Genomic DNA, 24,863 nt, shown 5'->3' with positions numbered 1-24,863 from the left:
TGGACTGAATGAAGGTTTTTCATTCGCAGCATTCATCTAGTATAAAATTATATTCGTATATAAAAAGGAAACCTAATATACTTCAGTATATAGACATACATTCAAATAAATTAAAATACAAGGAATAAAAGGAAGAACCTTAGAAAAGAAGTAAGGCCAATTATCATCTAGGTCAGTGTCACACATAGGATTTCCAGTAATTAAGTGAGCATCTTATAACCTATATATAGGAAAATCATAAAATACAAAATATATATCAAATAGGTCGGAGTGAGGACTGGGACCATATGTGGCTATACTCTATAAAGTTGTATAGGAGTATGTCTCTTTAAACAGAGTGGGCGAATTTCTCCTGTAGAATATAAAATATAATAGAAATAACAGCAATAATATTCACTCAGAATAGGATGTTCTTGGAATTCCTTACGGAACACAAAACATTTAGGGTCCATTCACACGTCCGTTTTTTCTTTCCTGATCTGTTCCGTTTTTTGCTGAACAGATCTGGACCCATTCATTTTCAATGGGTCCTGGAAAAAAACGGACAGCTCAATGTCTGATTTTTTCCAGGACCCATTGAAAATGAATGGGTCCAGATCTGGTCCAGATCAGGAAAGAAACAAAGGACGTGTGAATGGACCCTTAATCATCCCCCCATTTCCCTTTTTCTCTTTTCTTTCCCCTTTCCCATATCCAGGTAAACCTGTATGAGTCTCCATCTATATATTGGAGTTATCCTAACTCTATATGAGAATAAAAGGGAGAACAAGTAAAATAAATCTCTAAATCCATCAAATATTATGTGGAGATAATTATGGGCTGAGGAGATTGGAAGGGGAATATATGAGATGGGAAGTATGTACTGGAAATCTCTAAGAAAGGGGACACAAAGCATACCAAAGTATGGATTTGGGAGAATTCTGATAATTGCGAGACTAAGTGGCTGAATATGCGCAGAAGGAACAACTCACGAGACACTATTAGAGTATAGACGCATGCGCCCCGACTTTAAATTGAAAGAAGAAGCTGAGAGTAGAAATAGATCTCAAGAATTTCTAAGTGTGGACGCATGCGCATTGATACCTTGATCATGGATTTTTAGAAACTCATGAACTGAGTGTGTGGGCATGCGCAGTAGGGAGAAATTGTGAGGAAGCGATGTGGAGCGCATGCGCCCAGACTTAGTATCTGGAAGGAAGCGATGTGGAGGGTTGAGCGCATGCGCCCAGACTTAGTATCTGGAAGGAAGCGATGTGGAGGGTTGAGCGCATGCGCCCAGACTTAGTATCTGCACGGAGAAACTATCCCAGCGAGACACGCATTGGAACCTGAAAAGGTAGGCGGAACAAAGCTACAAGCTCACACGTAGGCGTATACTCGTCACAAACACTGGCTAATCCGTGACTGACTATGAATCAAATAGATTGTATCTGGCCAAACCATGTGACTATCAATCGATCGCCGGCAACCTATTGGTAATAAGAGAAGGTAAAGAACCACCCATACGATATATAAAGGCCGAATCACAGGACGATCTTGTTGATAGTAGCTCCATTGCCCCTGAAGACGCCACATCCGTGGTGAAACATGTCGGGGGAGCTGCAAGTTTAGGTTTTAGATTAGTGTAGTGTGCATGGTGATCGGCCCCCGGTGCGCTGCAGACACTGGGCTAACCGATTATTCAGAGTTGAGGGGTAGAGTTATGTGATCTCATTCAGTCTCCTGTAGTCTATGGATGGATGAAGATTGCCTCTAGGCCTGCCTATGGCATTCTGTGGTGATCATCATGCAATAATTATATACACTCACCTAAAGAATTGTTAGGAACACCTGTTCTATTTCTCATTAATGCGATTATCTAGTCAACCAATCACATGGCAGTTGCTTCAATGCATTTAGGGGGGTGCTCCTGGTCAAGACCATCTCCTGAACTCCAAACTGAATGTCAGAATGGGAAAGAAAGGTGATTTAAGCCATTTTGAGCGTGGCATGGTTGTTGGTGCCAGACGGGCCGGTCTGAGTATTTCACAATCTGCTCAGTTACTGGGATTTTCACGCACAACCATTTCTAGGGTTTACAAAGAATGGTGTGAAAAGGGAAAAACATCCAGTATGCGGCAGTCCTGTGGGCGAAAATGCCTTGTGGATGCTAGAGGTCAGAGGAGAATGGGCCGACTGATTCAAGCTGATAGAAGAGCAACGTTGACTGAAATAACCACTCGTTACAACCGAGGTCTGCAGCAAAGCATTTGTGAAGCCACAACACGCACAACCTTGAGGCGGATGGGCTACAACAGCAGAAGACCCTACCGGGTACCACTCATCTCCACTACAAATAGGAAAAAGAGGCTACAATTTGCACGAGCTCACCAACATTGGACTGTTGAAGACTGGAAAAATGTTGCCTGGTCTGATGAGTCTCGATTTCTGTTGAGACATTCAAATGGTAGAGTCCGAATTTGGGGTAAACAGAATGAGAACATGTACCCATCCTCTGATGGCTACTTCCAGCAGGATAATGCACCATGTCACAAAGCTCGAATCATTTCACATTAGTTTCTTGAACATGACAATGAGTTCACTGTACTAAAATGGCCCCACAGTCACCAGATCTCAACCCAATAGAGCATCTTTGGGATGTGGTGGAACGGGAGCTTCGTGCCCTGGATGTGCATCCCTCAAATGTCCATCAACTGCAAGATGCTATCCTATCAATATGGACCAACATTTCTAAAGAATGCTATCAGCACCTTGTGGAATCAATGCCACGTAGAATTAAGGCAGTTCTGAAGGCAAAAGGGAGTCCAACACCGTATTAGTATGGTGGCACTAATAATTCTTTAGGTGAGTGTGTGTGAAAACAATGTTATAGCAAAAGGAGAAGTTTTGGGGGGAAATCTATACAATTGCAATTAGGCCACCTCTACCCTGCAAACGAGATGAGATACGGCCTCTAGCCTGGATACAAGATGAGACACGGCCTCTATCCTGGATACAAGATGAGACATGGCCTCTAGCCTGAATACAAGATGAGATAAGGCTTTCAGCCTGGAAACAAGATGAGATACGGCCTTTAGCCTGGATACAAGATGAGATAAGGCTTTCAGCCTGGATACAATATGAGATACAGCCTCTAGCCTGGATACAAGATGAGATACGGCCTCTAGCCTGGATATAAGATAAGACATGGCCTCTAGCCTGGATACAAGATGAGATACGGCCTCTAGCCCGGATACAAGATGAGATACAGCCTCTAGCCTGGATACAAGATGAGATACGGCCTCTAGCCTGGATAAAAGATAAGACACAGCCTCTAGCCTGGATACAAGATGAGATACGGCCTCTAGCCTGGATACAAGATGAGATATGGCCTCTAGCCTGGATACAAGATTAGACACTGCCTCTAGCCTGGATACAAGATTAGATACGGCCTCTAGTCTGGATACAAAATGAGATACGGCCTCCATCCTGGATACAAGATGATATACAGCCTCTAGCCTGGATACAAGATAAGACACGGCCTCCAGCCTGGATACAAGATGAGATACGGCCTCTACCCTGGATACAAGATGAGATACGGCCTCTACCCTGGATACAAGATAAGATACGGCCTCTAGCCTGGATACAAGATGAGATACGGCCTCTAGCCTGGATACAAGATGAGATACGGCCTCTAGCCTGGATACAAGATGAGATACGGCCTCTACCCTGGATACAAGATAAGATACGGCCTCTAGCCTGGATACAAGATGAGATACGGCCTCTAGCCTGGATACAAGATGAGATACGGCCTCTAGCCTGGATACATGATGAGATACGGCCTCTGGCCTGAATACAAGATGAGATACGGCCTCTGGCCTGGATACAAGATAAGATACGGCCTCTAGCCTGGATACAAGATGAGATACGGCCTCTAGCCTGGATACAAGATGAGATACGGCCTCTAGCCTGGATACATGATGAGATACAGCCTCCAGCCTGAATACAACACGAGATGGTATCCTGTTGCACATTTGCCCAAAGATGTCGGAGCTGGGCCTGTAGATCCTGCACACTCGTAGGTTGGTAAAGCCAGCGTCCCAGCTGGACTGGAGATAAATCTGGTGGTTGGGCAGCCAAGGAGGTGTTGTAATCTTGAGGAGACATTCCTGGGAAACCCTTGTTGTGTGCAGGGGAGCATCATTCTGCTGAATGCCAGCTGCCAGCCCTGCTGCCAACGGCAGGACATGTAATGGATGCTGTTACACCAAATTTCCTTCTGCTAAGCGCCTGGTCTGGGTGGATTCTGGGGGTGTAATGAAGGGGCCATCTGTGTCTGGAAGGTCGATAACGAAACCATGGGAGCAGCTCTTGCTTGTCGGCAGATCAAACAATCCTCTCTACTGCTGGTCTCTCTGGAGCCTGTCCTCTGCATGTGCCCACACATAACCACTGCTATCAACATCTCCTAACAGCGAGGTCAGAACGACCTAGATGGTGGGCAATTCATCCACAACCATCCTGCTTCTCTCCGTCCAATGATGCCCTGTGACATCACTGATCACCTTCTTGGGGGGACTCGGTCCGAACCTCCTGTCGCTGGGGGCGAATGGCGACAAAACAGGAGACCAGAAAAGACCTGAGAAACACAGGAGATGTTAGACAGTCTGCTCCTCACCGGTCCTACCAGAGGAACTAACACAAGGGGGCGCAGTTTATAGGGTCCTCCTTCATCATAAGTCCCATCCGTCCTATCAGCACACAGACAGCAGAGGTAAGAGGAAGGAGACGCACAGACAGCAGAGGTAGGAGGAAGGAGAAGATGGCTGCTGCTCCCTCACAGCAACCATCATACTACTTCCCCAACATCAGCCTCTGACTGGGCCCCAGAGGAACCAGGGCCCCTGAGCAAAGTAGGCCCGTGGCACAATAGACTGCACTGCGTATACTGTACAGCATTCCAACCAGTCTGGGTTCATATTAAAACCAGGGCAGATTCCAAATCACCCAGTATATTATTACAGATGGCCGCCGGTATCATCTTTCATCGGGGCCCCCATAATCATCTTGTAGCATCCTGCTGCTGTCTGCCACAGTGTGCGCCAGTTATACAGTGGCCCCCAGAAGGAATTATACTGGTGGGCCCTCGGCACCCAACCTGACACTGACCAGCATTCTAGGTCGGGTTCTGATTCCCACAATCAGAACCAGAAACTTCTGCTAATAATAGAAATTCCCAAGTGTTTTTTTTTTTTTTTAATAACAATGTTTTGTATTTTTTCAGTTTTACCTTAGGAGTCCTTTAAGGGGTTAATGAATTTCTCCAGTCACTAAGAGGGAAGAGCCAAATAATTGGAGATCAGGAGAGAGTCCTCCAGGGGGCGCACCCAACCTCCCTGCACACCTACTGCCCCTCCCTCCATGATCACCTGACGGTGACATCATCTCAGGTCTTTCACAACCCCTTCTCCTCTCCATTACTGAGCTCCGCCCCCTCCTGATCACATGACGGTGACGTCATCCCAGGTCCTTCATTATCACACTGTCTCCATTGCTGAGCTCCGCCCCTCCTGCACTGATCACATGACGGTGACGTCATCCCAGGTCCTTCTCTACCACTTCTCTCCACTGCTGAGCTCCGCCCCCTGCACTGATCACATGACAGTGACGTCATCCCAGGTCCTCCAGCTCTTGTAGTGCAGCAGATACAGAGCAGGTCCTGGTCGGTAGTCACTGCTGTGGTGTCTGGAGCCTCTTCTTCTCTCTGGTATCAGCCATTTCTCCAGAGTCCCCCTTTATCCCCGGTGCTGGTGGCTCTGAGAAGCGGGGTCTCTCCAGGAGCAGTAAGTGCGGTTCTGGATCTCACTAATGCTCTTGTCCCTGGAGGATTTCCAGCCTCTCCTCTCCTCATAAAGGTGCCTGCAGTACTAGAAGCCTCCAGCTCCTCCAGGTCTCTCCTCTTCTCCTGAATGACCACCAAGGATGGACAGGAAGGAGATCAGCAGAAGAATATTAGACTTCACCTTGGAGATCATCTACCTGCTGAGCGGAGAGGTAAACTTTTCTAGATTTCTCTCCTCTTTATTGTATTCTGTAAGAAGTCAGACATCGGGAAGGAGAATCCATCATAGGAAGTGATAGGAAGAGTCCAGGGTCCTGGAGAACGGCCTCCAGACCTTCCAAGTGACGGAGAACCTGAAGATCAGCCACCAGTATGGTCAGTGATGGATCATGGAGACCAATAGTCATGTTGTAGGAGCCATGAGAAGGTAAGTAGGCACGTTGTACCCAGGAGGAGAGGAAGCAGAGGAGGAGATGGCCGGAGTGTGGCCTGGAGGGAGGATTTCTACCACTAGTCTGACATCTAGATGATACTGGACTATAACAAGGAGGCCTCCACTACATCTAGAGGAAAGAAGGTTTCTCCACCAACATAGAAGAGGAGTCTTTACTGTAAGAGCAGTGAGACTATGGAGCTCTCTGCCAGAGGAAGGAGTCATGGGGGATTCTCTAGAAGAGTCCAGAAGGAGCCTGGAGGGTAATATTATTCCAGCTTCTAGTGACTAGATTACTGGAGATGGGGCCATGATCCAGGGAGGGATTCTGAGTCTAGATCTGGAGTCAGGAAGGAATTCCTTCCCCTAAGTGTCTCTCTCATCCACAGGATTACACCATAGTGAAGAAGACATCGGGGGGGACTCCCATCATCCATGAGTCAGGAGTGTGGAGCAGGACCCCCATCACAGAGCTTCCCCCCCTGATACATGAGCAGAAGATCCCAGAACTCACCCACAAGATGATTGAGCTGCTGACTGGAGAGGTGACACTGCTGGGAATGCTGGGAAATTCTCCAGTAACAGCACTGGAGGGGTCTGGGTGATGACGGTGTCATTGTGTTGTCAGGTTCCTGTAAGGTGTCAGGATGTGGCGGTCTATTTCTCCATGGAGGAGTGGGAGTATGTAGAAGAACACAAGGATCTGTACAAGGAGGCCATGATGGAGGCTCCCCGGCCTCTGACATCACCAGGTAAGAAGAGACGAGGTGAGAAGAGGCCGTGTTAGAGCCTCAGTCCGGTCATGTGCAGTGTGTACACGTGTGTAATGACATGTAATGTAGGAGCTCCACATGTTATTCTCCGGTCACATCACGTTAGAGCCTACATTTCCCATATACATCACACTTCTCCATAGGCTCCATCCCCCTGACAGATATAGTGTCCTTTTGGCCTCCATCGGCCGGTACAGTAGATGATACTATTCTATACAGAGGATCCTGCAGGAAAACCTGCGCCGTGCCGTATACATGGGGCTTATGGGTGACGTCTGCCCCTGTGTGACTATATAGAATGATAGGACTGTACAGGGGAGACTATTAGATAATCCGCGGCACATCAATATTGTTTTGCTTGCAAGGGACGCTCCAGTTCAGCGTCCCTTGCATTATGGCCTCAGATCCCTTGAGAAAGGTCTAATTAGGACCGAAACGTTGGGACAAATTATGGCCTAAATTATTCTATGTGCATATTTTGGCAATGGCGCGATAAGTCATATATTGACATTATTAATTTTTGTATTCAAAATAAATTTGCAAGCAAAACAATATTGGTGTGCCGTGGATTATCTAATAGTATTACCTGACTGAAGTCCTCCACGAGCACCCAACCTGTCTAAGGGTGTGCGGACCTCACAATCCTCCTCATCTGCACAGGGGAGACGTCACCTGCTTCTATCAGAGATCTACGTTAGGAAACCCTCCTGATATCTACCTCTGATGGAAGGCTCAGACGTGGTGTAAACACATCCTTATTCCATAGTCACTTTCCAGTAGTTCTCCTCCCTTCATGTCTGGGATCCTCTAGTCACTCCACAAGCAGAGAAGACACAAGGTGCTATGTGTGACCGGAGGAGAAGGTGGGATCACCGGGCTCTTCTCTCTCCTCCTCCAGTCTGTGGTCCTGTCTGAGCGGACATGTGTCTTCTAGCAGTAGATGTACGGCCCGGAGTGTTCTAGCTGCGGAAGCTCCACAATATGTCATGGGCTCCGCTTTCTCTTACTCTGAGGATCTGCTCCAGGATACATAGGAGTGGGGTGACATGGGGGGTGCAGATGAATCAGGCAGCCTGAGGGGGTGACAGACGTCCCTGATCAGCAGCCGATGCCTGAGCTCCACACACACGTTCCTCGCTTTACTGTACTGCTGCATTACGGTGTGTTCACTGCTCATGATGAATATTTTTATATTTTAATAGTTCAGACATTTTCAGATGCTGTGATGATAATTATATTTTTTATTGTTTTATATGCAAAATTGGAAAAAGAGGTGATTCGAATTTTTAAACATTGTGGATTTTTTAAATTTTAAACACCTTTTTTAAATTAAACTTTTGTCCTCTTTGGGGACTTGAACATGCCTTCATTTGATTGCTCATACTTTACACTGCTTTAGTATACTATTGCAATCTATGGGATTTCTACTAGTCTCCGCTTAAGCTCTGCCGCAGGCTGTCATAGTAAACAATCAGAACACCATGATTTCCTTACAAGGGTCTGATTGGACAGTAAGAACCTCCTTCCCTCTGTCTAACCTCTTAAATACCGTGGTCACTATTGACTGGTATCAGAGTTATCTCCGACCATTGCAGCCAAGGGTCAGCTGCATTGCAATGCCGGCACCCACTGTGCATAGAGCTAGCTTTTCCAATGACGGCCATAGATCAGACCGACTCCTTTTTTTACTTTTTTCATCTGGAATTCTGGAAAAAATGTGTGCTTAGGTAAATCATATTCTAATATAATACATACAAAGTCTTTTACCTTAGCAGTTGATAAATCAAACTTCATTTTTAACCAAAAGTTTAATCCATAAATCTCCAATTTCCAAAAGTAGGTAAAAAAAAACCTTCTCCTAACCTCCTCCTAACACATAATCTAATTTTAATCCTAACAGAAAATCCCAGTAAGAACTCTGAGAAAAACGTCATGTTATCACTAGATTGTAAAGAAGAAGATGAAGTTATCGGGCATCGCTCTTCAGGAGAAAATCTATCATATAATCCTCCTAATCATGAGGAACCTGTCCCTGACCAATCACAGATTGCTGCCACAAGTAGCGGGCAGAAATTGGATAAATGGTTTCATTGTGGGGAATGTGGAAAACAGTTTAAACAAAGATCAAGTCTTAATGTCCACAGAAGAATTCACACAGGAGAGAGTCTATTTGAATGCTCAGTGTGTTTGAAAGTTTTTCTCACAAAATTTAGTCTCATAAGACATGAGAGAAGTCACACAGGAGAGAAGCCGTTTTCATGTTCAGAATGTGGGAAATGTTTTGCACATAAATTAGATCTTGTTAAACACAACAGAACTCACACAGGAGAGAAGCCATATCCATGTTCAGAATGTGGGAAATGTTTTACACATAAATCATATCTTGTTATGCATATGAGATTTCACACAGGAGAGAGGCCATATCCATGTTCAGAATGTGGGAAATGTTTTACACATAAATCAGATCTTGTTGTACATATGAGAATTCACACAGGAGAGAAGCCATATTCATGTTCACAATGTGGGAAATCCTTTATTACGAAAGGCAGGCTTCAAGATCATCAGAGAATTCACACTGAAGAGAAACCATTCTCATGTTCAATATGTGGGAACTGCTTTAAATCTAAATCAAATCTTACTAAACATGAGGGAATTCACACAAGTGAAAATCGATTTGCATGTCCAGAATGTGAAAAATGTTTTACAAGTAAATCAAAACTTGTTGTACATGAGAGAATTCACACAGGAGTGAAGCCTTATTCATGTTCAAAATGTGGGAAATCATATGCTACGAAAAGCAGACTTAATGTTCATCAGAGAATTCACAGTGAAGAGCAACAATTTTCATGTTCAATATGTGGGAGCTGTTTTGAATGTAAATCAGGTCTTGCTAAACATGAGAAAACTCACATTGGAGGGAAGATATTTAAATGTTCAGAGTGTTTGAAATGTTTTTCAAAGAAACTTGGTCTCATTATACATGAGAGAATTCACACAGGAGAGAAGCCATTTTCATGTTCAGAATGCGGGAAAGGTTTTACAAATAAATCAGATCTTGTTAGACATCTGAGATCTCACACAGGAGAGAAGCCGTATCCATGTTCAGATTGTAGGAAGAGCTTTGTTACGAAAACCAAGCTTAAAGACCATCAGAGAATTCACACAGGGGAGTAGCCATATTCGTGTTCAGTATGTGGGGAATGTTTTACAGAGAAAACATTCACATGGATACATCAAATAGTATTATATGTCAAGAAAATCAATCTGTATTGCAGTTATATCCATGTCCATAATAGGGGAAATGCATCTGTCAAACATCTGAATCACTGGAGGAAAAGTATTGTGAATATGAGGAAGAGAAGAAGAGCCTTGTTTACTGTCAGAGAAGTGAAGATGAATTGTCCCCATGAGCCTCGCTTCTTCTTACTGTATTCATACCTCCACTCACACCATAGGACAATCCAGAAGGACTCTCCATATAGAGCTTTATGTCACATGTAGACATGTAGATATTTGATCCTTATTAATACAGTATAGAAATACAACGGTGATGGGTATAGTAACAACAACTTACCATAAATTATAATAATTAGTTACACAAAACATTTCCAGATCTACCACGTCCTTCTCTGCCTGGAATACAGGTTTCTTGTGTATAATGGTGGCTTGATGCTGTTTGATTCTTCTATCTATAGCAGGTTGTACCAGAAGTTGTCTCCTACGTGTTAATGGGTAAACGACAGTATAGTCTTGCCCTGAAGTTTTCTCTGGACAGCAATCTGTGACGTTTGCATCGTCCCAGCACGTGACGGCTTCGACTGCAAGGGTGCAAATTTAGCATAAATCACATCAAACGCAGTCCACACACCCCTAAGATAATTTGACACCTCACAGAGTTATGAACAACGAGATGCCAGAGGTCCTAGATGAGAACAATGTAATTGTGTTACTATCCACAGAGCAGGGATTTCACATGGACCGTTCCTGACACAGCCGCACAATCATCTCTCATCATCCTGCTCTGTACATTATGTAGAACTTTGTAATGATCATAGATTTTCCAAATAAAATGCTTTTTTCTTCTCCTTCTGTGTAAAAGTTTTTGTTATACTCTGTGTTTGGTGAACTACGTGGCCTCATGCACACCACTGTATTTTGTATCTGTGTCTGATCTGCATTTTTTACGGATTGCACACAGACCTATTCATTTTTATAGGTCCACAAAAAAACAGACAGCACACGGATGTCCTCGATGTGCCGTCCGCATCCGTGTGTCCGTTATGCATATTATAGAATGTGTCTCTGCGGATACATGGTCTGCAGACCACAATACGGACATGTGCATGAGGACTAACTGAGGTTTTATCTGTCCGATGGCAGTGTCCCCACAACAAAGCATTGCCAGTGTGAATGTCACTGTACGTCATGGACATTATCCTGTGCACCAGGTCCCATAGGCCCATAGTATGGAGAAGGAGGTTCCCTTTCACCACCGCTTCCTCTTTAGGAAGAAGTGAAATTCAGTTTAGTGTGAGCTGCAGACGAGTACACAGCTAAGGAGCAGCGCTGACCGGGAAATCATCTTGCCCTGTGGATTACAAACCCAAAAGTGACAATCTATGTGCTAGGAAAAGCAAGAGAAGACAGCCGAAAGTTTAGCGACCACAAAGGAGGATTTCAGAGCATTGGTCAGTGAAGGTGTCATGAAATCGGCTTGTGACTGACACAGATAGGCACTGATTACTAGTAGTGTTGAGCGAACTTGTGTTTTAAGTTCGGCGTCTAAAGTTCTGGTTCGGGTTATCGAACAATCGAGTTATGGATTCCGTTACCACGGACCATAACGGAATTTAGAATCCATAACGCGATTCTTCGATAACCCGAACTTTAGACGCCGAACTTAAAACACAAGTACGCTCAACACTAATTACTAGGAGTTGTCACCCGTGAGCAGTTTATTGGAGTTCACACAATTTAGTAGATATTCAAAGTTCCCATATTGAAGCAAATCCAGAAAAACGCCTGAGCTTGTTCTCACATCTCCCAACATCTGACTACTACCCCCAGTCTCAGAGATCCAGAGAAACATCCGCCCCTCCCCTGTCTGTACTATCACTAGCAGGGGCTGGCTTTCATTACCCCCGTTGAGAGATGAATGCTTTCAAGCATGGTCAGACCCCTGTAGAAGTGTAGAGTTCCCAAATCTAACATTTTCTGAGGATCACAGAGGTCATCAGCATACCTTATCTCTGGTACCAGGGAGATGTAAAGACCATCACTACAACCCCCATTATGTAATACAACACACACTGACTAATAGAAGAAGCACATTTACCAGAGATATACAAAGTCATAGGAAAATGACAGTCCACTGTGACAGAAGGTACCTGCTTACACCCTGGATATAGGATTCTCTGCATGGTGTGGGAGCAAACAACCCTTGGGTTTCCATCATAGCCAAACGATAGAACGGGCCCTCTGTTCAGAGATGTATTCCACTGAGGATACTGATATGAGGACAGAACTACAACTCCAAGCATGTCCAGACTATTATTAAGGTGCATCAGTAGACATTATAGGAAGAGTGGTATAAGAGGAGAGAACTACAACTCTCAGCATGACCACACTATTACTATGGGGCATCAGAAGACATTATAAGGAGCAGGAAATAAGAGGACAGAGCTACAACTCCCAGAATGTCAGTGTTGCTCCTCCCCGGGCATACGATGTATGTAGATTTTTAGTACCTGATACTTCTCTACAAGTGACTCTCCTACGCAGGCAATAGCAGAAATAAGAAGATCCTCGGCTTACTGAATCTGTGGAGCAGCCTCTTGGTTTAGTGCTGATACTGTGAGATGGGGAAGCAGCTCTCATTGTTTGAACACTGTGTAGATTAAATTTAATGTTCTGGACTGACATTCTGCTGTTTGGCCACAAGATGCCGCTGTTTCCTAAACACAGCTACAAACTGCATATATATCTCCATATTCATGAGAGAGGTGGGGATTTACACAGAGTCTGGAGAGGAGAGTAAGAGAGAGCAGCCATCTTAGAGGGAGGTGAAACTAAGAAACTGTGTGAGCAGAGAATCTGATGGCATCCAGGTGTCACTGCTGTGGTGTCTGGAGCCTCTTCTTCTCTCTGGTATCAGCCATTTCTCCAGAATCCCCCTTTATCCCCGGTGGTGGAGGCTCTGACAAGTGGGGTCTCTCCAGGAGCACTAAGTGCAGTTCTGGATCTCACTAATGCTCTTGTCCCTGGAGGATTTCCAGCCTCTCCTCTCCTCATAAAGGCGCCTGCAGTACTAGAAGCCTCCAGCTCCTCCAGTTCTCTCCTCTTCTGAATGACCACCAAGGATGGACAGGAAGGAGATCAGCTGAAGATTATTAGACTTTACCTTGGAGATCATCTCCCTGCTGAGCGGAGAGGTAAACTTTTCTAGATTTCTCTCCTCTTTATTGTATTCTGTAACAAGTCAGACATCGGGAAGAAGAATCCATCATAGGAAGTGATAGGAAGAGTCCAGGGTCCTGGAGAAACGGCCTCCAGACCTCCCAACTGACGGAGAACCTGAAGAACAGCCTGTCAAGGCTTTTGGTGAGCACCGTGACACGGTTGCTGTGCACGCTGTTGCCGGTGGCAACGTGTTGTGTTCAGTGTGCACGTGCACTTCCTCTTTAAGTTGTTTCCTCCTGTCTGGTGGTCATGGGGTTAATGTCTTCCTTGGTTTGGAACTGGGTGTGGTCTCTAGCCTCTATTTATCCTGGTGTTTTGAGCCTGAGATCAGGTTTTGCCTCCAGCCTTGGTGTGTGTTGGAGTGTTGATGTTCCTGGATTCCATCTGTCCAGTCTGTGGGCCATCGTAGTAGAACATCAATGTCTATGTTCTATCCTCTACCCTTACCTGTTGTTGTGATTGGTGTGGGTTTATGTTATGGGTGTGTGGTGATGTCTTGTTTGGTGTACTATGTCTGGCATGTTTGGTGTTATGCCCGGCATGGTTGCTAGTCATCCCCTTGTCTGTATACTCCTCCGGAAGGGGGCCCTATTGGTTTCCCGGAGGGGTGAACCTAAAGATTATGAGCAGCCTTGCCTTGAGCCACCTTGCATCCGGTGTCCACATGGGGGTCCAGGTTGTTTTGGTGTCGTTGTTCCATGTTTGCTGCGGCAGGTAAGTGTTGTTCTGGTGTGCTGTTGTTTCACTGGGTGCTTACCTGCTGTTCAGTTGCTGCTCCATCTATCTTTCTTCCATCTGTTACAAGGCCGCTGTGAGATGCCGGTTCTTCCGTATTTTGGAGGAACAGGTGATCTCTTGCCCTGTCACCTTACCTTAGGGTTTTTTAGGGATTCCAGGGTTTTTAGGTTCCTGAGTATGGGCTCTTCTACCATCTGGGTCGGCTCATATAGCTAGGAGACCAGGACCGGATTTAGGGATGCGTTAGGAGATGACCTGCTCCCTTTTCCTGTTTCCAGGCTTAGTAACAGTTCCCATAATACAGTAGGGAGTTTCCCCACTCCCCATCGTGATACAGCCACCAGTATGGTCGGTGATACATCATGGGGACTAATAGTCATGTTGTAGGAGCCATGAGAAGGTAAGTACCCAGGAGGAGAGGAAGCAGAGGAGGAGATGGCCGGAGTGTGGCCTGGAGGGAGGATTTCTACCACTAGTCTGACATCTAGATGATACTGGACTATAACAAGGAGGCCTCCACTACATCTAGAGAAAAGAAGGTTTCTCCACCAACATAGAAGAGGAGTCTTTACTGTAAGAGCAGTGAGACTATGGAGCTCTCTGCCAGAGGAAGGAGTCATGGGGGATTCTCTAGAAAAGTCCAGAAGGGGCCTGGAGGTCTGGAGGGTAATAATATTCCAGCTTCTAGTGACTAGATTACTGGAGATGGGGCCATGATCCAGGGAGGGATTCTGATTGTAGATCTGAAGTCAGGAAGGAATTTCTTTCCATAAGTGTCTCTCTCCATCCACAGGATTACACCATAGTGAAGAAGACATCGGGGGGGACTCCCATCATCCATGAGTCAGGAGGGTGGAGCAGGACCCCCATCACAGAGCCTCCTCCCCTCATACATGAGCAGAAGATCCTAGAACTCACCCACAAGATGATGGAGCTGCTGACTGGAGAGGTGACACTGCTGGGAATGCTGGGAAATTCTCCAGTAACAGCACTGGAGGGGTCTGGGTGATGACGGTGTCATTGTGTTGTCAGGTTCCTGTAAGGTGTCAGGATGTGGTGGTCTATTTCTCCATGGAGGAGTGGGAGTATATAGAAGGACACAAGGATCTGTACAAGGAGGCCATGATGGAGGCTCCCCGGCCTCTGACATCACCAGGTAAGAAGAGACGTGGTGAGAAGAGGCCGTGTTAGAGCCTCAGTCCGGTCATGTGCAGTGTGTACACGCGTGTAATGTAATGTAATGTAGGAGCTCCACATGTTATTCTCCGGTCACATCACGTTAGAGTCTACATTTCCCATATACATCACACTTCTCCATAGGCTCCATCCACCTGACAGATATAGTGTCCTCTTGGCCTCCATCGGCCGGTACAGTAGATGACACTATTCTATACAGTGGATCCTGCAGGAGAACCTGCGCCGTGCCGTATACATGGGGATTATGGGTGATGTCTGCCCCTGTGTGACTATATGGAATGATAGGACTGTACAGGGGAGACGTCACCTCCTTCTATCAGAGATCTACGTTAGGAAACCCTCCTGATATCTACCTCTGAAGGAAGGCTCAGACGTGGTGTGAACACATCCTTATTCCATAGTCACTTTCCAGTAGTTCTCCTCCCTTCATGTCTGGGATCCTCTAGTCACTCCACAAGCAGAGAAGACACAAGGTGCTATGTGTGACCGGAGGAGAAGGTGGGATCACCGGGCTCTTCTCTCTCCTCCTCTAGTCTGTGGTCCTGTCTGAGCGGACATGTGTCTTCTAGCAGTAGATGTATGGCCCGGAGTGTTCTAGCTGCGGAGGCTCCACAATATGTCATGGGCTCCGTTTTCTCTTACTGTGAGGATCTGCTCCAGGATACATAGGAGTGGGGTGACATGGGGGGTGCAGATGAATCGGGCAGCCTGAGGGGGTGACAGACGTCCCTGATCAGCGGCCGATGCCTGAGCTCCACACACACGTCCCTCGCTTTACTGTACTGCTGCATTAGGGTGTGTTCACACATGGCAGGTTTGTTGTAGAGGTTTCCGCTTCTGAAATCCGTCCCATATATGTGAATGTGGATGTTCCTGCAGCAGGGGATGGATATAGCGGTGGAGGCCATCAGACCGGCCGGGGTTATTCCTCTCTGTTATCAGCATCGGAGCACAGTGTGCTCTGGTTATAAATGATCCGACCTCTCCTGTAAGAAGCCGGAGGATAGGAGTCATCTGTGGATAACGGGGACTTAACCCATTAATGACCAATGAGGTACATGAACGTCACTGGTCAGGAGGGAATGTGAGGAGCGGAGTCAGGAGTTGTGATACAGAGATGACACCCAACAAAAGATGTTGTGGTAAATAACATCCACTGCAGCTGGGCAGACATGGGGGCTTCCTTTATCCCCTGATGACCCCCTTCTCTGCAACACAATTTTCGGGCGCTGGTCGGTGGTAATGGCATCCTGAGACATAATGAAGGCCCGCCACCTTGTTTCTTCTGTTATACCTGCCTCTGGAGTCAGTATGATTGCAGGTCCAGCTCATAGAGGACTAAAGGAAAATAAACCTTTTCAAAATATTAATAAATGATAAAATAATAAATAATTTTTAATAAATAAAAAAAGGAAAAAAACTTTTTTCCCCTATTTATCTTAAAGAAATCAACGTAGTCTGTACGGTCGTGTTCAAAAATGTCCAAATATTAAAATACCACCTTGTTAATCATGTGCAGTGAATACCGTAAGAAATCCTGGTTTCCCCCAAAATATTGGAATAAAGTATGACCAACAAACTCCTATGTGCCCCAAAATAGTGTCAATCAAACTAACAGCTCACCCCACAGAAAATGAGCCCTCGTCCAGCTCCATCGACGGAAACGTAAACCAGTTATGGAAGTTAGAAAATGACAATATCCATTTTCAGAGGATAAATATGTGACCACTGAGACCCCTCTGATCATGAGAACGAGGGTCCCGTGTTCTCCTTGTGGATGTAACAGACGTTCTCACAGATATCTCCAGTATTTCCACTGACCGTGACTGGAACAGCAGACATCTACAGCCACCGCTTCATCCATGTGTGGACCCAGGACCCCTGTTCTCATGATCTGTAAGGGTCCCAGCGGTGGGATTTCTATGCAGGGTGACTGGATTATCTTGGGGTTTGGTAGAAAGTTGGTGAGGAGCAGAACATCGTTATGTAGGTCCTGATCACTAAACCTAGAAGTGAAGGAGCCGAGAGAAGACTCTGATCTATAGACAGATCTACAGGGGGCCGTGTATTCAGTCACTGTGTGCTTGTGTCTCCACAGATGCATCCAGGAGGAGAAATCCCCCCGAGAGATGTCCCCGTCCTCTGTATTCCCAGGACTGTCCGGAGGAGAAGCTCCCAGAGAACCATCAGGTAGATGGAGCTGATGTCTCCACAGAATCTGACCAGAAAGTGATGGAACCAAAGATCATTTTACATTTTCTTCTTGTTTAGGATGAAAATGTGATTGATATTAAGGCTGAGGTTATGAAAGAAGCAGAAGAGGAGACAGATTTATGGGGCAATTATCAGTGTAAGGAGAGGAGACATTATGTCTGTTTTCAGGTTCACATACATGCAACTCCCATCATCTCATCATCACATGTAATAATCTCTCCTGTCCCTGTGTGTTTCCTACAGATGGACTCAGAGAAAGAAATCCCCCCGAGAGATGTTCCCGTCCTCTGTATTCCCAGGACTGTCCAGAGGAGAAGCTCCCAGAGAACCATCAGGTAGATGGAGCTGAGCCCTATACACAACTATATAGGGGGGTCCTGCAGTCATAGAGGGGTCCCAGATTGTGGGGGTCTCTTATGTGGATCTTTTAGATTTCCCACCTGTCTGCTGTATTGTACTGAATTGTTACAGATGACAAATCAGGGGGAAGATGTGACTGATATTAAAGTGGAGGATGAAGAAGAGCGGATGATGGGCGATCCCCCGTGTAAGAGTGAGATGGAGGAGGACATTCCAGTCCATGTGACCACAGGTATGGAGTAATGAATGGAGGAAGGGAATTGGGAGGTTTCTTCAGGTGAGGCTTCACCTTAGAGCTCCCGTAACCCACTTGGGCCTTGTAATGACCGACGTCACGCACAGGGAGGAAAACAGGGAAAGCCCTGCCCAAGGGAGAGGGAAAGGTGGTGACCCCTAACTCACCTTGCGGCTGGCACCTGACTGCCCTGACGTCCCTAGACGGGTTCCTCACCCGTGCGGCGATCACGTGCCTAAACCCTGGCTTTCCCTAATATGAGCCCTGGATAGTGAACAGGCCGGTGGGATCGCTAGTCCACACCACTATCACTAAGAGGGAAACACCAGGGAGAGGACAGACAAAACATACAAACACATACACCCAGGTGGGCGACCACAATAAACCAAAAAGGTCCAACAGGGATCTGGAGGGTAGCGTTCTGGACCAACTACCAGCGAACGCAGCAACACAGCTCCAGAAGGTCAGAATAGATGTCCAGGCAGGAAGCTCTATCTCTGGCAACCAGAGAAGTGTGAGAGAGGAATATAAAGAGGTCTGGGAGTGCTGGACAAGGAACAACTGAGGAGAAGGAGCTACGGATCCCTGAGTGAGCCAAAAGGGTTTGCTAAGCAAACCCAGAAAGCTACCATAAGGAAAACAGCCCTATCTTAAATAGAGCGTGCAGCCAACCGCTGCGACTTCCTGACCCCGGGTATAACGGAGTCAGGCGTGGTCCTCGACACCCTCGTGACAGTACCCCCCTCTCTACGAGGGGCCTCCGGACACTCAGGACCAGGTCTCTCAGGATGAGAGGCATGAAAAACCCGAACTAACCTGTCGGCGTTTACCTCAGACGCAGGAACCCACATTCTTTCCTCGGGACCGTAACCTCTCCAATGCACCAGATATTGAAGAGAGCGGCGGACCCGACGAGAATTAACAATTTTGGATATCTGAAATTCTAGGTTACCATCCACAACAACAGGAGGGGGTGGCAGCGGTGATGGTTCTAGAGGTGGAACATATTTTTTGAGTAACGACTTATGAAAAACATTATGAATTTTAAAAGTCTGAGGTAACTCCAGGCGAAAAGCCACGGGGTTGATGATGGCTACAATTTTGTAAGGGCCAATAAACCTAGGACCCAGTTTCCAAGAGGGAACCTTCAATTTAATATTCCTAGTAGACAACCACACATAGTCATTCACTCCTAGGTCCGGACCTGGCGACCGTCTCTTATCAGCCATGCATTTGTATTTACCTCCCATATTTTTCAAGTTAGCTTGCACCTTCTGCCATACCGATGAAAGAGATGACGAAAACCGTTCCTCTTCGGGAACCCCAGAAGACCCCCCCTCTTTGAAAGTACAGAATTGGGGATGAAAACCATATGCACCAAGAAATGGTGACTTGCCAGTGGATTCCTGACGACGATTATTTATGGCAAACTCAGCTAACGGTAAATATGATGACCACAACTCTTGGTTTTCAGACACAAAACATCTTAGATATGTCTCAAGGTTTTGGTTGGTACGCTCAGTCTGTCCATTCGACTGAGGATGGAAAGCTGAGGAAAAGGACAAGTGTACCCCCAAACGGGAACAAAAAGCTTTCCAAAATTTAGAAATAAACTGGGTACCCCGATCCGAAACAACATCGGAGGGGACCCCGTGAAGCTTCACGATTTCACTGACGAATACCTGAGCAAGAGTCTTAGCATTAGGTAGTGCGGGTAACGCAATGAAGTGTACCATTTTGCTAAACCTGTCCACTACTACCAAAATAACTGTTTTACCCGCAGACAAAGGTAAGTCAGTGATAAAATCCATTGACAGATGTGTCCACGGTCTATTGGGAATGACGAGTGGTAATAGAGACCCTGCAGGACGTGTATGTGAAACTTTTGCGCGCGCACAGGTAGAACAAGAAGACACAAAATCCAATACATCCTGACGCAACCTTGGCCACCAAAAACGACGCGACAATAGTTCCAAGGTTGCTTTACTACCTGGGTGCCCAGCAAGTGCCGAATTATGATGTTCCTTTAATAATTCGAAACGTAAGTTCAACGGTACAAACAATTTCTCTGAGGGGCAAGAGACCGGGGCGTCCCCCTGGGCCTCTAACACTTTCCCCTCCAAAACAGAGTGTACCGCAGAAACAACCACTCCTCTTTGAAGAATGGGTACCGGATCACTCACATTACCCCCTCCAGGGAAACAACGAGATAGTGCATCAGCCTTGGTGTTCTTTGCCCCAGGACGATAGGTAATCACAAAGTTAAACCTGGTAAAAAATAGCGACCACCTAGCCTGTCTAGGGGTGAGACGCTTAGCTGATTCGAGGTACAGAAGATTTTTGTGGTCCGTAATCACAGTGACGGGGTGGACTGCCCCCTCTAAGAAATGACGCCACTCCTCAAACGCAAGTTTAATAGCTAATAATTCCCTATTGCCAATATCGTAGTTCTTTTCTGCTGCAGATAGTTTTTTAGAAAAGAAAGCACAAGGACGCCATTTGCCAGGAGACGGACCCTGAGACAGCACCGCCCCCACTCCCACCTCTGACGCATCGACTTCAACAATAAAAGGCTGAGAGACATCAGGTTGGACCAGTACAGGTGCTGAGGTAAACCTCTCTTTTAGAGAGGAAAAAGCAACTTTAGCGGCGTCAGACCATTTAGAAAAATCAGTCCCCTTCCTAGTCATGTCAGTAAGCGGTTTTACAATAAGTGAATAATTTTTAATGAATTTCCTATAGAAATTCGCGAAGCCCAAGAACCGTTGTAGTGCTTTGAGGTTCTCAGGAAGATCCCAATCTAAAATTGCCTGGACCTTCCTAGGATCCATACGGAAACCTGACGCAGATAAAAAATAACCCAGGAATTGTATCTCCTGAACGGCGAAGACACATTTTTCAATTTTAGCATATAATTCATTCGTCCGTAGGACCTGCAGTACTTGTCTGACATGCACCTCATGTGTTTTCAGATCGGACGAATAAATTAAAATATCATCTAGGTATATTACCACAAACCTGCCGATTAGATGACTAAAAATGTCATTAACGAAATGTTGAAAGACGGCAGGAGCATTGGTCAGACCGAAAGGCATAACTAGATTTTCATAATGCCCCTCAGGGGTGTTAAACGCTGTCTTCCACTCATCCCCTTCCTTAATACGAATCAGATTGTAGGCCCCCCTAAGATCAAGTTTGGAGAACCACCTAGCACCCGCAATCTGATTAAACAGGTCAGGAATGAGAGGAAGAGGGTATGGGTCTCGGATGGTGATCTGATTTAATTCGCGAAAATCTAAGCAAGGACGCAGGCCCCCATCTTTCTTTTTAACGAAGAAAAACCCTGCAGCCACGGGTGAAGAAGAGGGTCTGATGTGTCCCTTAGCCAAGCTCTCGGAGATATAATCTTTCATGGCTTGTCTCTCTGGACCCGAAAGATTATATAACCTGGTCTTGGGTAATTTTGCGCCGGGAATAAGGTTAACCGGGCAATCATAAGGACGATGAGGTGGTAACTTCTGACAACCCTTTTCAGAAAAAACATCCTCAAAGTCCGAAATAAATGTAGGTAGGGTAGTTATGGAGGCGACTAAGCAATTGCTATTTAAGCAATTTTCTGCTCACTCCACTACAATATCTCCCTGGCCTGCCAATCCACCACTGGATTGTGCGCTACCAACTAGGGAAGACCCAGCACTACCGGAGTGGGAAGATGAAAGCATCTCGTTATGGTGGTCCCCTACCCGAAGGTGTAAATTATGAACAATGTGCGTGAGGTTTCTCTGAGACAGGGGAGCAGAATCAATAGCGAATATGGGAATGGGTCTCTGTAAAGTACAGAGAGACAAACCCAAAGTGCGGGCAAAATGGGCATCTATCAAATTTACCCCTGCTCCACTGTCTAGAAAGAAAGAAATAGACTCCGTCTTATCACCAAAAATAATAACCGCTGGCAACACAAATTGCGATGTACGTATGGAGGAAACGTATACCCCCCGGCTGACATCCTCCACACAGCCTGGGGTTAGTAGTTTTTCCGACGGTCTTTTGTTTCTGAGGAAAGAAGGACAGACATTAATGAAATGACCCCTCTCCCCACAAAAAAAACAAACTCCACGCCTACGGCGAGCCTCAGGAGGACGGACCTGACGAGTAGTTCCTCCTAGCTGCATAGGCTCGTCTAAGTCCGTACAGACTAACTGCTGCTTGGGAGGGGTTACCAATTGCTCCGGTTTTTTCAACCTGTCCCTAAGGCGTCTATCTATTCGGATAGAAAGGGACATAACCGCATCAAGGGAAAAGGGGGTCTCATATAATGCAAGCGCATCCTTAACCCTTTCGGATAACCCAGAGCAGAACTGACTCCTGAGAGCCGGGTCCTTCCATTGGGTATGCGTAGCCCACCTACGGAATTCAGAGCAATACTCCTCTACCGGCCGCTCTCCTTGTAAGAGTCTCCGTAATCTTGATTCAGCCAGGGCGACTCGGTCAGGGTCATCATATATGAGACCCAAGGCCCCGAAAAACTCATCCACTGACCGAAGAGCCTGGGAATCAGTAGGTAAAGAGAACGCCCAGGACTGCGGATCCCCCTGCAGCAGGGAAATAACAACCCCCACCCGCTGATCTTCATTACCAGAGGAGTAACGGCGCAGTTTAAAATATAACTTACAGGCCTCACGGAATGTCAAAAACTTGTCCCTTCCCCCAGAAAATCTGTCAGGGAGAGGGACCTTGGGTTCCGCAACAACCTGGTTACCAGTAGCAACCGCTGGGCTTGCAGTCAGTTGTAATTGCTGCTGTTGCTGGAGGACCGACGCCTTCAATCCTACCACCTCCAAAGACAGGCCATGAAATTGTTTGGACAGAGCAGCAATTTGATCCATACTGGATTCTAAGTAGGTAAAATTATTATTTTTTTTTTTACCTACACAAAATAAGGGCCAGAGATAATGTAATGACCGACGTCACGCACAGGGAGGAAAACAGGGAAAGCCCTGCCCAAGGGAGAGGGAAAGGTGGTGACCCCTAACTCACCTTGCGGCTGGCACCTGACTGCCCTGACGTCCCTAGACGGGTTCCTCACCCGTGCGGCGATCACGTGCCTAAACCCTGGCTTTCCCTAATATGAGCCCTGGATAGTGAACAGGCCGGTGGGATCGCTAGTCCATACCACTAACACTAAGAGGGAAACACCAGGGAGATGACAGACAAAACATACAAACACATACACCCAGGTGGGCGACCACAATAAACCAAAAAGGTCCAACAGGGATCCGGAGGGTAGCGTTCTGGACCAACTACCAGCGAACGCAGCAACACAGCTCCAGAAGGTCAGAATAGATGTCCAGGCAGGAAGCTCTATCTCTGGCAACCAGAGAAGTGTGAGAGAGGAATATAAAGAGGTCTGGGAGTGCTGGACAAGGAACAGCTGAGGAGAAGGAGCTACGGATCCCTGAGTGAGCCAAAAGGGTTTGCTAAGCAAACCCAGAAAGCTACCATAAGGAAAACAGCCCTATCTTAAATAGAGCGTGCAGCCAACCGCTGCGACTTCCTGACCCCGGGTATAACGGAGTCAGGCGTGGTCCTCGACACCCTCGTGACAGGCCTCTTTCACACAAGCGATACGAATTGTGTCAGGATCTGTTAAGGAAAAAACTGATGGTTTTACTGGCAGGATCAGTTTTCTTTATGTTTGATTACTTTCTGAGACTATTTTTTGTGGCACACTGTACTTTAGGTTGGTAGTAAAATTGAAGATTTTCCTCACCATATTTCATAGCACCCCTGGTGGAGTGGGCTCTAAAGATGGAAGTCTCAATACTAGCTAGAGACATAGTCTGAGATATCCATCGGGATAAAGTAGAAGCAGAAACTGGAGCATGGGGCTTGCAGTAGGAGATAAGGAGTTGTGAGCATGACTGATTCCTAAGAGGAAGATTTCTCTCCTCATAGAATCGTAAGCAGTGGACTACAAACATCGGGTAGAACACTGAAGAAATATTGGTCTTGGTGCAATAGACGATAGAGAATTTTACTCCCTGAGGTAAGTATTGTCTGTAAGCAATATCGAGGGCATGAACATCTGAAACTCGCTTAACAGACATTAGGCATAGGAGCATAGCGAGTTTGAATGACAACAATTTTACGGATAGAGAATCATTATTCTCCCAGGAATTAAAAAGATTGAAAACAAGACTGACATCCCATGTGGACTGATATCTAGGAAAAGGAGGTCTGCGGAATCTAATTCCTTTCATCAGTTTACAGACCAAGGGGTGTTTGCCCACAGGTAAAGATTGAATGGGAGAATGATAGAAAGAGCCAATCAAAAGACGTTAATGGTTCGGTAGGCTTTCCATGCTTCAAAAGAGGAGGAAAGAAAATGTAATACTTGGTTTAGAGGTGCATGTACGGGATTCAGATCCCGTTGATTGCACCAATCAGACCAAATTTCAGAGTTTGTTGGCTCGAGATGAGCCAAGCAATAAGGGACAAGGTCTCTGCTTGAACCAGGGGTTGTGAATTCCCAAATGGGTCTAGAAGAATGGAAGGATGCGCGGAAATTTTTGTCAGAAGAATGACTCGCGGGATTAAGGCAAAAGGAGGGAATGCATAGAGAGTCCCCGAGGG

General features: G+C 46.2%; 1 protein-coding gene across 1 annotated transcript in view; it reads left to right on the top strand.

Moving 5' to 3' along the window:
- Nucleotides 1-5,981: 5,981 nt before the first annotated feature.
- LOC120997664 (gastrula zinc finger protein XlCGF8.2DB-like) overlaps nt 5,982-24,863 on the top strand; it is a 33,537-nt gene continuing 14,655 nt past the window's right edge. Inside the window, exons 1-3 of the mRNA XM_040427860.1 lie at nt 5,982-6,033; nt 6,644-6,799; nt 15,257-15,380. Coding sequence (XP_040283794.1) covers nt 6,776-6,799; nt 15,257-15,380 — 148 coding nt within the window. The 5' untranslated portion in view covers nt 5,982-6,033; nt 6,644-6,775. The remainder of the gene's footprint in view (nt 6,034-6,643; nt 6,800-15,256; nt 15,381-24,863) is intronic.

The sequence above is a fragment of the Bufo bufo genome, chromosome 4 (assembly GCF_905171765.1).
Source record: "Bufo bufo chromosome 4, aBufBuf1.1, whole genome shotgun sequence".
NCBI classification, from domain to species: Eukaryota; Metazoa; Chordata; class Amphibia; order Anura; family Bufonidae; genus Bufo; species Bufo bufo.
Note: the sequence above shows the minus strand (reverse complement) of the source record. Positions and strands in the feature narration are given on the sequence as shown.